The following is a 12838-nucleotide window of genomic DNA, read 5'->3' on the forward strand; positions in this document are numbered from 1 at the left end:
TGTCCGTTGCAGTTGCACGGTGGGATGTACTGTATAAATAGTGTATAAAATAAGGCAGTCTTTTCAGTAGGATATACCAGATACAAAAATTTCTGGGACAAAAAAAGATTTCAAGTCCAAAATGTTTTCACATATACCTATCTGCTGTTGCCAAATGTCAAGCGGTTTACATCATTAAACCAAGAGTCAGAGAATGTTGTAACAATGAATGCACCCGCACATCCTCACCTACATCTCAAACACACACACACAAACGCCTGATGATCGACAATAACAGCTTATTCTACGATGCAACTTCCCCTTCCTGGACACATCACTGAGACATTTCTAATATTGTTTACAGTGCAATAAAAAAGTGTTCATTCAAACTGGTACTGTAGTTTTGATAAGAAAATGAAATTGCGTAATATTGTAATGCTTCTGAATAATTGTGAATTTTTGAGTGCTAAAGTAGCATTTGACTGTTAGCTTTGGCTTTTCTCTCTTTTTGAAATTATTTCTTGTCTAATGTATTAACTAATTAATTTAAGAATTCCAATATAGAAAACATGAAATACCTAAGAGAAACTAACATAGCAAATCACCTGTAATTAGTTACCTATGATCATGATGTTGAGGTGTTTTGTCTGTCAGCAGTGGCCTAAAATAAAGATCCACTTCCTAACCCAAAAGGACCCCCCCCCCACACACACACACATACATGTCTGTTATGACAGCTACATGTCAACTTGGATGTGTTTCTGAAGGACACATGAATATATTGCCAAAAAAAAAGCAGTGGAGTGTTCTTTCATGATGTGGCCTCAAGGAGCAGGGACGGGGGGGGGGGGGGGGGGGGCAGTCCTGCATTGCTCCGAGCACAGGGATGGAGGTCAAAGGTGATTGTACGGCATAACGGTGATTGGAGTCCTTCATGTCCGGACCTAAATCCTATCAACCCCTTCAGTGTTGCTTGTCCAGTAAACAAATAGTTTTTACTCAAGCAGGAACTTCACAGGAAGACGGGAGAGCCACCGTGATAATTAGGGGACGGATGCCCCGTAAGGACCTTTCCTCTGTCAAGTCACTTGATCGGCTACACTGCTAATGCCAGAGAGGCACAAGAAGTTCATAAGGATGCTGTGTGTCTGTTTGTCACAGTTCTCATCTGACAGTGCTGTAAACCAGCAATGTCATTGCTGCAACGGCCCATCGGGAAGTCCTTCTATGTGGTTTGCGGATGGACGGACATGTTGGTGCTTGGTGTGCAATGGAAGCAGGAGCAGGAAGGCGAGCAGTGCCTTCATCATGCAGGGAGAGACACCCCAGGACAAGAGAGGAGGGCTGCAGAAACCCAGCGTCGGCGACTGCAGCGTTCTACTCTGAAGGCGGTCGCAGGCTGTGCAGCTTCCTCTCATCCAGGCCTTTCCAGTACTTGAAGTTGTTGTCCATGTGCTGCATGAGATTAGGGAGGTCTGCAAAAGCTGGAGAGACAACAATGGAAGTTGGGTACAAATTTCAGATTCCACATTGTGTTTATAATGAGTGTGATCCGTTTTCTTTTTTATTCAGTATCATCATTTTATTAAGCCAGCCGAAAATATTGTCTCTGTACCCACAAAGACTCAAATATAAAAGTCCAGTTTGAAATGAAATGTTTGTCGATGCCCATATATTTCTCTGTGTCCATTATGTTGGAATTGATACCTCTCGAAAACAGCAGTGAGTCAAAGATTTTGACCAAAATATAAAAATAAAAAAATGGAAAATATCAAGGAGGAACATGTGATAATATGCCTAGTAAATACAAAAACAGCAAAACTGGAGACAGTGTTGTACTCTGTGCTCAGCTGTGGGGCCATTAGATTCATCACGCCATCGGAGTGAAGAATTTCCCGGAGGGGAAGTTTAAATTAGTTGGTAGAGAGGGTGAGTGGCAGCCACAGTAATTCTTTATTTTAGTTCCTTTCTGGGTTGTATGTTCTCCCCATGTCTGCGTGGGCTCACTCCGTGTTCTCCCACCTCCAAAAACGGTTACGGCTCGTCTTCAAGAAGATGAATGAAATGGATCAATGATTAATCAAATCCGTGGTGCTTTGCTGCAGGCCTTCTTCCTCTCCCACCCACAGAACTTGTCAGCTACTTCATCTGTACTTTTTAAAAACCATCTGCAGAGAATCCTAAATAAATCTAAATTGTCTTCTTCATTGCATTCATGGAGACTTGTCCTCTCTTGATTGAATTATGGCTTGCCTGCCCCTAATGATTTCTAGTAGTAGAAAAAGCCATTTCATCCACATCCGAGCGCAGAAAACACACACAAATAGACAAGAGGCAGTGCATGGACAGAAGCTGAATATAAACAAGCCTTCTTAAGACTTAAAACATTTAAAGGTATATACACTACCAGTCAAAAGTTTGACTGGTAGTGTAATGATTTTCTTTATTTTCATGACTATGAACAGGTGTGTGTGTGTGTGTGTATATATTTAAATATATCTTTTGATGTTTTAAATGAACATAGTGTAGATTAATCAGTGTGTGTCGCTTGCGTTTGCATCACGCCGTGCTGACTTACCATCCCATGCATCAAACATGTCTGTAATGAAGTAGTCTATGAAAGAAATCTGGGACTTTGGGATGCTACATGTGTTTCTGTCAAACACAGGCATAACCACTGGTAAACCTTGTCTCTTCTCTTCATCCGTCTGCAACAGAGAAGACAGAAGTGACCATCATGCTCGATATATATATATAAACAGAAAAAAAAACGTCACAGATGCTTTCAATGTAATTGAATTCTCTGCATTATCAACATCATGTTGTTGTTTTCAAATGACCTGTGCAAAATACTCCTCTGAGATGCGTCCAGCCCATTCTATACAGAGCTTTTGAGGCCTGCATGGATTGGAGATGTCTGCACACTTAATCAGCATCCTCTTCACAAGGATTCGATTCTCTGGGGATGTCAGAATGGTTTTGACAGACTCCTCATCACAGTTTCCCTAGACAAACAGACACGGACCATTAGTAACTGAAGTCCTACTTATTAGTTTTAATAGACAGCTCTGTAGAAAATGACATTTAAAAACAACCGTGTCTGCACACAAACCAAAGTGAGAAGATAAAACATGGCCCTGACAGCTGAGGAATGTTTCAGGTTTCTCTCGGGAGAAGAATTAATTAATATGTAAAAGAAAAAAGTATGTTTAAATTCACTGACAATAATGTTAAGCAAAAGTAGAGAGGAATCTTTGAGGCAAATTTAAGTGAAGAAGAGCATCAGTAATAATAATAAGCCAAAAGAGCTTCTTTTTCATCAACTAGAATTGAATTTATATCAAACAACTAAATGTTTAACCCGAGTTAAGTTTTGAAAATGGCTGAAATAATACAACAACTCAGGAACAATGAGCATGAAACCATTTACTGATTGACGCCATTCCTGCCGTTAAAGGGAAGAAACCCTTTAAATGGTTTGTGTCGAGCTTTCTACAAACAGATGACAAAGATGGTACCAAGTTGTAAAATCTTCTCCCCACAAAGATATCTGTGCCCTGGTCATAACAGACCACTAGTCCCCTGATCCGCTCACCGCCTGCCTCTCCAGCTTTGTTGTTTGATTCTGTGTGTGACAGAACTTGTTTATAACAAGCTATGATTATCCAGGGAGACACAAAAAATTCAGAAGAAAGCTTTATCGACATTTTTTCTAAACAGGTATAAAATAAATGTATTTTAAAGCATTGCAATTTGATTTAATTTGTCAATCTCACCACATTCTCCTCCAGAGCAGCCAGCGGCTTGTTGATGCTGTTCACAAATTTGTTGACATGTTCAAAGTGTTTGGTCATCTCGGTTGCGAGCACCATATCAATGATAGCCTGTCGTAGTGTTCGATATTCATTCCTTGTGTTGGTTATCATATGGATGTAGGGGACAAAGTTGAGGAGAGATGGAAGAGAAAACAGAGCGTGAGATAACAGTGTGGTAAACAACATGGAAACCTGCGTGGACAGTCTTTCCCCTCTGACTGCTGGGACAGTGCTAATGAATGGATGCTTTGTGCTCCGTACCCCTCTGAGGGAACCAGTACATGTGAGCTATTCTGCTTTGGGACGCAAATCACATTACAATCCAACCACTGTTAGCGTGCGCGCGCACACGCACACGCACACACAAACACACACACACACACACAATATGTTCTGTTTGCATGTCAAGATATCTTAAGAACCATCCATCTAATCCAGGTCACACTTGAAGTGTATATTACTGAAGAAAGATGGTTAGAATTCAATTATTTAAGAAGCTCTTGTTTTCTGCTCTCCGTGTAATTACCTCCACCAAGGAGTCGGCGTGTATCTGTCGGTCCGTCTGTTAGCAAGATAATTCAAAACGATCTCGACGGATCTTTATGACATTTTCAGAAAATGTTTGCCGATGATCCAGCAGAGATCCTGGATTCTGGATCACTTTTTATTTTTCGTGATCATGATGATGATGATGAATATAGTTATTAGATAGAATGTTTGAGTACAAGTACAGTCAAACAGTAGCATGTATTTCCTTACAAGTACAGTCAAACATCCTGTCTAAGAGGAGCATTTCAAAAAAGCCCTTGCGGTCTTGTTTCCGTTGAAAGTCCTTGGTACATAAATAATCGACATTGCAGTCAATAGAAAGCCAATATTTATTTCTCAATATCCGATTGATTATTGACCAATGTTTATGGAATTTGACACAGTCATGTAGGGTGGGGGGCCTTTATCTCACCAACAAAAAGATCCATCCAGAACCTTTTGAGTTATCTTACTAACAGACGGATGGACGGACAAACGCCGGCGATTACAGAATAATTACAAAGGGAATGAGCTGCTTGGCGGAGGTCTCTGCGCTCTCCGAGTGCTTTTCTAGTTTGCATATCAGTGGTAACATTTTGTGAAAAAATAAAAATCTTTGTTTACACAACTTTATTTTTGAGTTATACCCTAAAAACTCTTAAATCAGCTAGAAAATAAAATAGTTCCTAAATAGCCAAAAGCATTTGGAGGGGTTGTTATTTGCAGATTGGTTTGTGGTTATTTTATTAAGTAATAAAAAGTAATGTCTGGAGTGATAAATTAGACACTAGATTAATTGAGTAATTAAACAATGTTTTAGATTAACTGAATGAAAAACTGATTGTGCATTAATATTCCATTAAAGCCTGGAGCTATGTGAGGAGAGAGAGGTAGCCCTCTGTGGTTACATCAGATGACATGTCATTAAAGCTGACATTTTAATAACACTCCAGTGTTGAGTTTAAAGCAGCCTTTGTGCATGGTCCCCAAGTACAAGCAGCCATAGCAGAGGTACCAGATAAATACATTTGAGGGTACATAGCATTAGTTCACATAAACTTTAATAAATAGTTCATGAGACGATACATAATAGTATCTAACCGTGTGTCTGTAAAAACTCTTTGACACAAAAGGGTAAAGGTTATTCAAATGAGAATTTAGGCACGTTCCTACTCGGCGCTGCTTTGACATCTATAAATGTTCGATAGTTCAGTAGAAAAACCAAGTTTAACAATTCCCTGTGTGATCATGTGACCTATTGGTCATTATGAGCAACCAAAGCATGAGTTAATAAGTCCATCTCCGGCCTGGTCATTGTGTACCTTTCAATGTTTCTGAAGATGTTGCACTTATCATCTCTCGTGGTGATCTGGAAGGCCAGTGCTGCATGGTGGCTCTCCAGCACAGCGGTGTCGTTATAGAGGATGGCCAGCTCGCTTCCTGCATTGCAGAGGAAGCTGTTGGTGCGGCCTGGGTGGTCCACATCATGGACAGTAGCAGCAATCAGGGCAGCGACCTCGTCAATAGGATCCAAACTTTGCTGTTAGTGCACACATAATGAAAACAGTCTGGTGTTTTACTGCCATGGACTTATTGTAATCGGGGTAAAGTCGGGCACAAGCTGCCAGACTTTAAATCCCAGCATCAACTGGGAACTGTAAATTCCAGTATCAACACAAATGTAATGTGCATCCCAAGCAGTCTGCAGGTTGAGCCAAGAAGTAGCTCTACATGGTGATAGACAGCAGAATAAAAGAATCAAATCATTTTAGGCTCACACAGTTGCCAAACACACACTCATGCATGAGTGAGCATAAAATTATTTGATGCACTAAAACAAGCAAACTCAGAAAATCCTTTATTTTGTTGAACATTGGTAGAACACAGTGGCCCTAAAATTGATCTGACCGTTCAGTTAATTGATATCAGAAATTCACTTCATTAGGTTAGGGTTAGGGTTAGGGTTGAAGCGTCCTTGCTACAACACGTCCAACACCTGTCCTCACCTTTCTCTCGCTTTTAAAATTTAAAAGTGGAAGTAAAGAAAAAAACAACAACAAAAAGCAGATAATCAAAAATGGTTCATTTACATCATGGCAGACCATCTAACATGCATGTAGAGTTTCAAGAATTAAGTAACCTTGGTTGCTGGAACTCCAAGGTCCACTGGCTATCAGAAATAGACAGTAGGGTAATTTGCTTAGCGTGTGCGTGCCTTAAACCCATCACTGGGCCACTGATATATTAGGGCAAAATCACAAAAAAGAAAAAAAATCTGAGTTCAGTTCCCCTCTGGCTGGGCCACTGGATGCGTCCAAGCATTTATTGTCTATTTTAACTCATTAATCTCTAACTTTTGTTTGCAAAATGCTAGAAAGAAGTGATAAAAAAAAACACAAATCTGGAAAGTCAGGATTATATTATACAGTACAAAAATGCAAAAACTTTAACCCATTCAGGCATTTTAACCCATCAATGTTTTGCATTCATCTTCTAAAAATGACTTTATCAAAAATGATTGCAGATTTGGTCTGAACAATTATTACAAGCAATGCTTCATTTGTACTAATAATCAATTTACCTTAACCCTCTCTTTGCAGAGGAAATAGGCTGTCGCATGTAGGACATCAGCTGCATGAGAAGAGTTGTGGTATGAGTTACTGGAGTGGTAGTTCGCTTCAACCACTTGTAGCCAGGAGCGCAACGTGGCCTCAGGGCAGTTTAGGAATTCACAGACCCCAAACCGTGAGAAGATCTTCAGGCCCAAGTAGGTCAAAGGCCTGCGGGAGGATTCATCATTGTAGTTTAACATTAACCCTGATCACACGCTCTGGCCCAACACCAAGAAATATAAGACAGCAGCTTTAAGTTGTGTGGTGTTTTACCGTTTCAGGGTTGCAGCCTCCAAGTTGAAGATGTCAAAGTCCCATGAGTCCTCGTTCTCCATGGTCTGGGCGATCCGAGGGGGGATGTCGTTTAGCGACAGAGGAGTTATAAGGTGACTGGGGATGTGGTGGGGCTCTGTGAGACAAGAAAGGAAGCATTCAGTAAAGACGAAGAGGAGAAATCTGCTGGTCACCACCACCAAAATAAACCAGGGGAATCGATCTGATACTTTAAACAAAAAGAGCGGGTAAAAACAAATTCAGCTCATCGCATTTCTTTTGAATGCTTTTTATAAACGTACGTTTTGGGGCGAAGATGCACTCATTTCCCGACAATCTGCGTAAACCATCCTGGGACAAAGAAAGAAAGAAGTTGTCAGGGACCGAAATAGCACAAGACTGACTGCATACATGCCATTCATAAATTCCTCCTCTCTGAACAGCCACTAAGGAGTTCAGTGCCAGCAGTGCTGCAAAGAACTTCAAAACAATTTGAAGTACGATTGTTTTGGGATCAATTGAGACAATCCTTATAACAGATCAAAAATATAAAGTCCTCTCATGATAAATGAAGCTTCCAGGAGCAGCCTGGGAGTAGACAAGGAGACCAGTCATGTTTGCTGTGAGAATAAACTGCTATAAATATTGAATTGATCCATAACACAAGACAAAGAATTAGCTCGGTTGTACTCCCAGACCACAGCCAATCAGGCCTCCCTCGATATCTAGAACAGATAAAAGTTGTCTAATGCTATTAATAGTTAAACACTTTTATTGAAATAGCTGGCCTTGCATTATTATTATTTTTTATATAATTTTCGGTACTTTAATTTTGTATTCTCCCACTGTTCCCTTAAAGATGAGTTGTAAAAATGAATGAATAGCTCACAGTGTTCCTGTACACTATAATTATTATTATTATGACGGCATTACTACCATCAGCTCGAAGCTATTCCAGTAGAGTTTGACCCTTAAAATTCCCGGTAGGAGAACTCTGGCTTAGTGTGACCTTCCTAGTGTGTAAACAGAACTCAGACCCACATTGCCCGGGCAGTCTGGTGCAAGATATTGTATTGGGAGTCAAATATTTATTTCAGACAAGAGAAAGAAAGAGGAATCAGGCTCATCTTTGACCTGACAACTGTCTCATGAGGGCACAGCTTCTGGATTTCAAGACTTTCTCCCCACCAAAGACGATTGTTCTTAAAGGTCACCTGACCACAACAAACTGGAGAAAGCAAACATGCAACCAGACGTCCCAGAATCCCACATGATTCAAAATAATCATCTCAGCTGAAACATATACCTCGTGCATTTCTGGTTCCTTCAGCCTGTATCGCTTACTCAAAACAACTCTTCCTGGGTATGGAAGACATGTGAATATAAATATACAAGTACAGCCATGCTTAACCATCTGATCCAAAGAACAGGATGTTTCCAGGCCCATTGCGTTGAGAGGAAGAGGTTCGTGTGAGTGCGACTGTGCATGTGCACAGAGGGGGGGAGGAGGTGAGGAGGGGAGGGTGGAGTGGGCTTTCCTCTTCAGCCTACAGGAGCACAAAGGACAATCTAACACTTCCTCTGGGGCTGTTGCCAAGACTGCCAACTTGGCACTCTTTCTCCTTCTGTACTTCACCATTTGCTCTCTCTTTCTCTCTCTCCCGCCACAACTTTGAAAAAGAAATCCTCACGGAAGCAACTGTCAATGCTGTATTGTACTGTTTGTTGTATTAAATAAATGACCAGGGTCTTTCTTTGTGAACCATTTGAATATATTAATGCTGACGTGCATGTTGTCACTGTGAACACGCTGACGTCTCTTATCATGTGGGAGGCGATTCATTCGCGGCGGAAGGAAGCTGTTTGGGTGTTTCAAACTTTGTGAAGAACCCAGATGCTATTAAAGGCTCAAGTGCTTACAGTCATCAGCCCCCCCACAAGGTCATTTGTGTGGGGGTCTTCATCCTTGGTGCCTAACTGTGGGGAGTAGAGTTCAGTGGTCCTCAGGATCTCCAGTACCCGATCCAAGGCCTCTGCCACAGGCATAGGACTGCTCTCCTGTGCTGCATTTATGATGTTGATAACCTAGACGACAAAATAATATTTATTATACAATAATAAAAAAATAACCACAATCAAACAGCAAGTAAAAAAATAAAAACACAACAATACATTTCAGCTAAAGTCAAGAATATTTAGGACAAGTTCTCCAAGTATCAGCATCTCTAAGTGCACAGCATCTGACCCCTGATTGACTTCTATGGAGAAACCCGAACATAACTGATGTGTTATTGCGACATCTTCATCTAATCTTACCTGAAAATGTCAAAATCCACTGCATTAAGTTTGTTTTTAATCTAAAGGCAACATAGATTATAAATATTATTTATTGTAAATTAGTCCATTAGAATTATGCAATAGCATGTTGTTCGGCTAAATGTGTGATACACTGCCAAGATAAACTGTCTAAATATTAAGTCTCGTCTGAAGCCAGGAGCAGGATGGATGCCATGAACAGCGCAGCACTCTCATCCAGCACTACAGCCGGTCTTTCCTTGGGATCTTTGCTGGCATGTGTGTATTGCTGTGGCCTATGAATGTAGTTGATAGGCATTGGGGGGGGGGGGGGGGGGGGGGGGGGTGCTCAAGGAGGACTGGACTGCAGCAATATAGAGCATAGAAAATGAAATATTTGAGAAGTTTAGGATAGGGACTGGTTTGTTTAATCTATTCCTTTGAATGGCCTCAAACTGCAAACAATTCTCTCTCTCTCTCCCCCTGCATATGCTTGTGTTTGTGTGTAAGTGTGTGTGCTGTCGAGAAGACATCAATCATTATCAAATCATTTTGCCACGTAAAAAAAGAAGGCATAACTCGAATGTACAGCATGTGAGATATGCTACAGACAAATCAAAACGGTTACACACAGAAAGGCAATCGGACAAACAACCAGACGGACATAATGACGACTATTAATCCACCAATCACTTTGTAGTCGGAGTAATAAAAATATCAGAATTAGACAAGCCCGGCGGCATCAAGCTCAGAAAACTTACATAGTGTTGAATATTTAGAAGAAAAAAAAAAGGTCCTGGAAGGTCTAACAATAGAAACTTCTTTGGAGAGGTCAGCGAGTGTATATGCAAGAAAACTAAGTTCTAACCAGCACATGCAAACATATAAACACACACACACACACACACACACACACACACACAGTACAGGCAGTTCTATCAGTGCTTTATTCTAAAGAGGATGATGCCTAAAGGGACTGACTACATAGTCAAATGATACAGCAGTGGAACCGCAGTGTGTCATATGACCCATCCCCAGGGACTGTCTTCGTTTCCAGCTATCCAGACTGCAGACTCCCCAAACCACTGAAACAGCAGGTTGTTATAGTCCTTGCATGCTTTCCGATGTGCATGAAATCTGGCTTTTAATCGACCAGTCTCCTTCTCACCATGGTGTGTGTGGCCTCGAGCATCAGCACACAGCTGTGCAAGAAGTGCTAATGATAGCAGTGGAAGTGTCACTGACAGAAGATTCGTCACACAATGCACAGAATGTCAGTGCTAAACAACGTGCTAATCATGTGACAGATGTTTGTCTGGGTGGATGATGTGATGTGGATGAACCCACCTTGGTGATGGGAGCTTCAATGGTCATGGAGTGGATTCGGGCCATTGAGGAGTGTCTTCTCTGTGAGCTACCTGAATGGATAAAAAAAAAAAAAACATCCCAGGACTGTATTTAAATGAGAAACTTAACCGTATTTTCCCATCCACTTTCTAATGAGTGTGTACATGCATGCAATTAAAGCCTGATGCAACCAGATAACTGGGGACATTTCATAAGCCGGCTTCAAAGACACGGCTCCTCTCTTCTCTCTCACCATCGCTCCCTCGTGACGTTGTGGATCTGACGTCCAGGGAGCCTTTCCTTCGGTCTTTGTGCTTACTCGATTGGATGTCTGGGGAGAGGAAATCACCAAACATTAACAATAATGAAGTACAGGTTTAGGTACAAAGCTGGCTGTCGATGCAATATCTATCCATATTCCAACCTGGATTTGTTTGTTTGTTACCATCATAATTCTGCTTAATTACACTGTTACACTATTGGGAGGAAAGGTGCTAAATCAAAAAAATATATATATACAGCAACTTTATGTGATATAACATTCTATCTATGCTGCTAGTTAAGCCTAATTCACGTGCAGTAGCTTTATTTTTATTTTGACATTGTCCCATGCTTGAATTAAAAATCATCTTATTCCATATTTTACTTATCGTAAACTCACACCATAAAAAGACAAAAAACCTCCAATGTATCAATTTAGTTCCCAATACCTCATCAGCAGATTAATATATGGCTGCTATGAGCATGTGATGGTCACGGGATGGCACATGTATGACAGACAAAAAAATGTCTGGCCTTTCGTGGACTTGTCTCAGGCTTTAGGATAAAGCCTGAGCCTGTCCATAAATTTGGACAGAGACGTTAGCTGGGACATGATTTTTGTCTGAAAGTGTTTTTCTGAAATCAGAGTTTGGTGGATATAAATGAAAATAAAGATGAAAGGAAGTGACTAAGGAAACACCCCCTCTGCATTTTTATGCAAAGTGGAAAGATTTTAAAGTAATTTATTTTCTATAAATTATAAAGCAAGGAACAATGATCCTGCTTAGAGGAAATAAAAGCATGGATAACTTGTTCAAGTAGATCAAAAGACAGAATTCCTTTCTTATTGAGCCATTTCTTAGCTCGATAAAGCAGGACTGGATGCTGTTGGAATACTGGGTCATGATTAAGGAAAAGAAAGAAATTCTAGCTTGGTGACATGGATTTGTTTCCAAGTACAGATTGATAAGTGTGGCCATATTTAATATGTCTACAAATATGTTTTGTGTTTCCATATAATCAGAGGAAAGTTAAGGCAGCCTCACCTGTCTGAGACTCTGCCTGCACACGCTCACTGGTTTTATCACTCTGTTTGGACAGAGGAGAAAAGCACATTGGTTCAAGCAAGAAAGAAAAAACTCCCTCCTTAATAATCAACATAATTACACGCACATCTTACCTTATTATTATCATTTAAAGGCCAGTTGATAGACACATAGTGTCTGATTTTTCTGAAAATGACAAAGGACAATAAGTACACCAGAAGAATTAAAAGATTAAAAACAAGGATAAAATCAGTATTTTATTAATATATGATTCAATATTACACTTAGATTTAGCAACCCTGGATGAACCAGGCCTCAACATGGTGTCACTCACCCTCCCTGTCCAATTACAGGTGTAATTTTCACATTTTGCTGAATGCTGTCGCCATTCTTCTTTTTGGCATAATAAATTCCTTGCCACTCCTAGAATGTGACATCACAGGAGGACATGAGACAAAAAAGATGCATAAAGAGAATATTAAGGAACCATTCATGATAAAACTTTGCAATACACAAAGGTAAGATCTACAGCGCTATGGTGATCGATAATGACAACCTATACATGAACAGTATGTGGCATCCCAATACTATGTACCAGGGAAATCAAAACAACCACAAGGTGATCATTCATTAGCCTTCCTGATTAAGTAAAACACTTTGAATTTTAATTGTGTAAGGCATG

The 12838-nt window shown here is 40.4% G+C and overlaps 1 protein-coding gene across 1 annotated transcript in view; it reads right to left on the reverse strand.

The window, feature by feature from the left end:
* Positions 1–1356: 1356 nt before the first annotated feature.
* The window catches only part of pde8a (phosphodiesterase 8A), a 37321-nt gene continuing 25839 nt past the window's right edge, over positions 1357–12838 (reverse strand). Inside the window, exons 9-22 of the mRNA XM_068739705.1 lie at positions 12491–12579; positions 12291–12342; positions 12157–12199; positions 11103–11180; positions 10850–10920; positions 9128–9292; positions 7510–7558; positions 7208–7343; positions 6904–7102; positions 5645–5862; positions 3756–3888; positions 2820–2984; positions 2558–2687; positions 1357–1463 (exon numbers count right to left, since the gene is read on the reverse strand). Coding sequence (XP_068595806.1) covers positions 1357–1463; positions 2558–2687; positions 2820–2984; positions 3756–3888; positions 5645–5862; positions 6904–7102; positions 7208–7343; positions 7510–7558; positions 9128–9292; positions 10850–10920; positions 11103–11180; positions 12157–12199; positions 12291–12342; positions 12491–12579 — 1635 coding nt within the window. The remainder of the gene's footprint in view (positions 1464–2557; positions 2688–2819; positions 2985–3755; positions 3889–5644; positions 5863–6903; positions 7103–7207; positions 7344–7509; positions 7559–9127; positions 9293–10849; positions 10921–11102; positions 11181–12156; positions 12200–12290; positions 12343–12490; positions 12580–12838) is intronic.

The sequence above is a fragment of the Brachionichthys hirsutus genome, chromosome 1 (assembly GCF_040956055.1).
Source record: "Brachionichthys hirsutus isolate HB-005 chromosome 1, CSIRO-AGI_Bhir_v1, whole genome shotgun sequence".
Classification (NCBI taxonomy): Eukaryota; Metazoa; Chordata; class Actinopteri; order Lophiiformes; family Brachionichthyidae; genus Brachionichthys; species Brachionichthys hirsutus.